At 47.1% G+C, this 5,159-nt stretch overlaps 1 protein-coding gene across 1 annotated transcript in view; it reads right to left on the bottom strand.

Moving 5' to 3' along the window:
* LOC104511344 (cytochrome P450 2K4-like) overlaps positions 1-4,124 on the bottom strand; it is a 7,396-nt gene extending 3,272 nt beyond the window's left edge. Inside the window, exons 1-4 of the mRNA XM_010153916.1 lie at positions 3,927-4,124; positions 1,551-1,713; positions 1,205-1,354; positions 757-917 (exon numbers count right to left, since the gene is read on the bottom strand). Of these exons, the coding sequence (XP_010152218.1) occupies positions 757-917; positions 1,205-1,354; positions 1,551-1,713; positions 3,927-4,124 (672 nt within the window). The remainder of the gene's footprint in view (positions 1-756; positions 918-1,204; positions 1,355-1,550; positions 1,714-3,926) is intronic.
* Positions 4,125-5,159: the final 1,035 nt, after the last annotated feature.

The raw sequence follows: 5,159 nt of genomic DNA, 5'->3' as shown, positions 1-5,159 counted from the left end.
GAATGAGCACAGCATTGCAGTGTGTCACACGGATGTACCTGCGGGATGGGACAAAGCGGGGGTCTCACCCCCATCATCCCACGAGAGGTGTGCACATTGACGACACCGCTAGCTGTCCTGCCAGACCCGCCGCGAGCTGCTGGCTGGGGCCTCGTCCGGGGACGGTGTCTGTAGAGCGTGTAGCTCTGAGCTGTGCTCCGCGGGGCTTTCGGGCTCCGCCGGCCTGGTGTTACAGCCAGCCGCAGGCCCAGCGCGGCTCAAAAAGACGACTCCGCTGGCGTTCAGAGCTGAAGCTTTGTGTCAGGAAGGAACGAGCTTACCTCAGCTGTTAGTTTGCTAAGATTCACTTTCGGTAGCCAAAACAAAAGAAGTTTGTCAAACCTGATCCTAGTAGAGGCAGAACTAAGACGGTTACTGAAGGTATTTGCAAGGGGCCGGATCTGAGGTGGCATTTCAGTGCTGACTTCGGATGTGAGCAGTGTATTGTGCTTCTGCTGTTCAAAGAGGGTAAAATGGTTCTTTTTGGAAAGACTGGGGTTTTTTGGTTTACTCATAAGCTTCACAGGCTAAGCGCAGGGGCCTGGGAATCTGTGCATTGTGGATACAGAACCACGGATGTGTTCCTGTACAGGCTGGCTGGCTGACACTGTTCTTGTTCTCGCCTCGAGATGCAAGATGTGGGAGGCCAGGGACAAACATGAGTAATCGGATATCCTCAAAAAAGCTAAAAGCCAAAATGAAAAATCAAGCTCTTACCAGCACCATAGGGGAACCCAGCAGCTTAGTATTTTCATTTAACAGCTTCAGCAAAGTTAGAAATACAGGATCATTATATTCAAACCTCTCTCCAAACAATACAGAGCAGATGACGTTGGATACAGCATTGTTGAGAATCATCTTCGTATCAAATGGCCTCCCTGTATTTCAAGCAGTGAAAACAAAGGATGATGTGATTATGCCCATTTCAGTCTGGTTTCCTATGGAAATGTAGCCCTGAACTCCCAGAGTAAAAACTCATTCACCACCCAGAATGCAGAGCAGGGAGCTGGGCGTCAATATTTTAAGGTCTCAGTTTCATAACCTACTTCAGTGTATGTTTAACTTTAGCCATGAGATACTATTTGCTCCAAGTTAAACTTTCATTAATCTTTTATTGTTCTGCCAGACATGTGTTCTGTCTCTGGATGAAATTTGTGACGCTTACCGTGATAGGATTCAAAATATTTAATGAGGGAATTTACTTCCTCCAGAATTCGGATCTCAATGGTTCTCTTTCCCATTCCAAAATCTCGCAGTGTGGACAAGGTGAATCTCCTCATAGTTTTCCATAGCTCTCCATGGCTGAATGCTATGCCTAAAATAAATGTATAACATCTTTATGTTACCCATGGTTAAACGTTTGTAAGGCCTTCTTACACACCGGTATGAAAGCTGCTCAATACACCGTTACACAGACAAAGAGCAGTCTGTAAGAAGATGATACTCTGCTGTAAGAGTATAAGGAACATATAGAAAAATTACCAAAACTAACCAACCAAAAGGTCACTTACCATTTCCTTGTGTCATTTTCCTAAATATGGGTATTTCTGCTCTCTCTCCAAATTCTTCAGCATGATTTAAAAGGGCATCCTTGATGGTTTCATACCCAGCCAGTACCACAGCTTTCCTGGGTCCAAAATGCACAGTGAACACGTTGCCATATATCTTGGAGAGCTGTCAAGGTGAGTAAATACAGTCATTCAAAACCAGATCTGGACCCACATGCTAACACTAGCCACCCTAGGTGGTTTCTAGCCCCGAAGGACCCTCCCAGCCTTGCCTGGATTCTCCAGGTGCTGCTGTAATGCAGTGAATGAGCAACAGCTATCACCTGCCAGCATCTCTGCCTGCACCCTGTTTGCACAACAAGGTGTCTGCTATCGCTGCTCCTATCAGAGCAGAAGTCAATAAAATGCCGTTGCATTCCTGTGGTGTTCTGCAGTAACAGGCCAGCGTAGAGATGCTACCATTCAGAGCCTGGCTGGAAAACGCTGTAGCAGGCAGGCCTGTTTATTTTAATGCTGCTGACCTGAGGCAAGCGGGTGTGCACTCATCTTAGAGGCGAAAGCCACAAACACTACAAAAACAAAGCCAGACAATAACTCTTTCTTTCAGGACAGCACTTGTCTCTAATTATGGAAAGGTGGGTAGTGTTACAGTCATCGCAAAATTATTCGCTGGCCACCAGAAACTTGAATCCAACTAGGAAGCATATTCTTGTAGATAATGTCACAAGAGCTCTAGGCTTTTATGGTAAATTAAATATGAATCATCTGTTACACAGAAGGGTGGCTTTGACAATCTAATCATTCACTCAGTATTTTACCCTCCGTTTAAACACACTGCAAGCCATCCGCTCCACGTCTTCTTGATTCCGATGTGCCTGGGTTACCATTTGCTATGCATTAGATACATACCGAAAATTGAATTTCAGATTAGGAGCAGCTCCCGTTATTACACCGAACAAATTGAATTTGTTTTCATCAAACGGTGGTTTGATGGCTTGGGAGATAACATTAACACTGGTTCTTTCCTCCCCGGCAGCTCACGGAGTGTGTGGTGGAGCCGGGGGCAAGGAATCGCAGCCGTCTCCCAGCCTTCCTTTGGTCATTTCTTTGCATTAGTAGTTCTTGGCATCAACCCTGTTTTTTCTCAGCAACAAAAGTATTGGATGTGGCAGGCCTGGAAGCCTAAAGAAAGCTGCTTGGTAGATTATAGGAAATGAGACCGGTGCCTTCGTGTGACATTTGTATCATAAACCCTCCAGTACAATCAAACTAGCTGCTCTTCTGTACCAGCACCCTCAAACATACTTATATCGGGTGGGAGCTCAGGCCCAGAAGCCCATCACAACTGTGGTCTGCACAATCCTCTGCAACATAAATCAAGGCACGTGAACACCGAGGGACTGCCACAGGAATTCTGTACTATTGCAGCCCAGGATGCCCTTCTGTGACTAACTGGAGGATTTTGAGGTCTGCCCTGCCCCCTCAGGTGGGCTCAAGGAGTTCATCTGGGTTTCCCTTGTCATAGTGTCCAGTAAGTACACAGAGAGGGTATGTGACAGGTCACTCATGGCACCTCAACTGTCTCAACAGCAACTAGAAGAAATCTGAATTCACACTGAATTGTCTCCACCTCCTTATGGGAGCACAGCAGATGCTTTCTGAAACAAACTTTGCACCTGGATTGAAAATATTTGTCTTTTTTTTTCCTCTTTTAGAAAGAAAAATATCCATGGAGCTGCATAAGGAAAAGCAATTTGTTTATCAAGACATGTAAAAGCCACACATCAAGTCTTAAATAACCCTGGCCACTGTGTGTGCAGGAGAGGGGCTGGGGAGGCAGAGTTGAGCTTTGCATTGCAGGGATAGAATTAGCTTTCGAAAAAAATGTACATATGACCCCATTTCTTCTGTTGTGGGGATAATACCCTCCCTCCCTTTCTCCCATCCATCCATCCATCCATCCATCCATCCATCCATCCATCCATCCATCCATCCATCCATCTCCAGTGAGACATCTCTTGATGGTAAATGGTCCTGATCTGTCATCAGACTGCCCCAGCTTGAGTCTTCTACCTGCAGCCTCTGAGGAGCTCGAAATACCAACAGTATGGAGCTAATTGCAAGGGGTGGGGGTCTACGCTTTATAAAAGAAGGAATGTGTGTATTATATTTATATAAATAAATACATGTATGTGTGTATATACCTCTGAAGGTATAGCATCTGTGTATACCATCTGAATTCACTCTGACAGCCTGTCTGTACACCAACTATTTCTGCCCTCCACCCAATGCAAACACAATTGCTTCTCCATGTCCCTAGATGCATTTCTCACTTCAGGAACTGCACGTTTTCCACCTGTCTGCTCGCTCAGCCCCTACCTCTGTCAGCGACTGGAATGGCTTTTTCAGGTCCACCACATTCAAGTTTCCAATCAGAGGAAGAGGTTGTGGCCCAGGAGGCAAACTGCAGACCGACTTCTTCAAGCTGGTAAGGATGTAAAAGAGGAAGACCAGCCCTGCTGCCAAACAGAGCAGCGAGCTAGAGCCCATGTCTTGCAGCAAACTCTGTACAGCCATGTCTACACCGAAGTGTGGCTCTGAGAATCTTGGGGTCCCTTTATAGCCCTTCTGCCATTGCCTGAACACACCTTCTGGGGAAGTGGCCTTACGCAGAGAAAAGGACACTGAGCTCTTGTTTACTTCCATTTAGACCAGATGTACTTTCTTTTCCTGCTAAATAAAGCACCCTCTTTTATTCTAAAACATGCATTATCTTAATCTGGAGCTCCTATTTCATCTATAACACTGGGGCAAGGTTTTTGGTTTCCAGTGAAAATCTGTGTTATGGGCATGTCGTGGTCTATGTGATTTCAGGTGCAGAATTAAGGGACAGGACCCGTGCTGGATTGCTGTCATGGTGCCAGGTCACAGGACTTGGCTGGACCACTGGTGATGCAACGGAAGAAGCAGGATGGAGGAGGGAAAGCCCACAATAATGCATGACCTAAGGTGCAGCTGGCAAGGAAGTCCTCAGGGAAGACAAGGCTGACCAAGGAGGAGTTGCAGGGATGGTGGCATGAAGATGTGCTAATTCAGGATTGCAGATGGGAGTAGGTCCATTTACAGGTGACAGCTCTGATTCTCTTTGCTTTCCTGCAACCCCAGTAAAATCACCTCCTTAAGCAACACAGTGTTTTCATTGCTAACACTGCTACTGATTTTTGTCCCAAAAATCCTCTAGCAGCAACCCCAAAATGCCCCTGAAGCCACTTCAGTCACTGTTTTGCAGTTTACTGTCTGGAGGACTGTGTCCCTGGATGTCCGTCTGAGAGTCCATCCACCATGCCTGTGAGTTTGGTGATGACTCCTGCCCGGCTGTGTGCCTGTTGAGCAGATGCATGCAGTCCTGTAGGAGAAACCGTCCCCTCCAGGCAATGTTTCTGCCTAGATTGGGAAAACGATCCTGTGCGGAGCCAGGATGAGGCTCTGCAGCTGGCCAGACAGAGGATGGAGGCTGCCTGGGCAGCTGTTGCAGCGGGGGTGCTAGCCAGGAGCGGCACACGGCAGCAGCTTTGGCACCCCCGGCACCGTGAGTCACCCACCGTGCCAGGG

Source organism: Eurypyga helias, unplaced genomic scaffold, assembly GCF_000690775.1.
Source record: "Eurypyga helias isolate BGI_N326 unplaced genomic scaffold, ASM69077v1 scaffold7586, whole genome shotgun sequence".
Lineage (NCBI taxonomy): Eukaryota > Metazoa > Chordata > Aves > Eurypygiformes > Eurypygidae > Eurypyga > Eurypyga helias.
The sequence above is the reverse complement of the archived record's forward strand: the minus strand, read 5'-3'. Positions and strand labels throughout refer to the sequence as shown.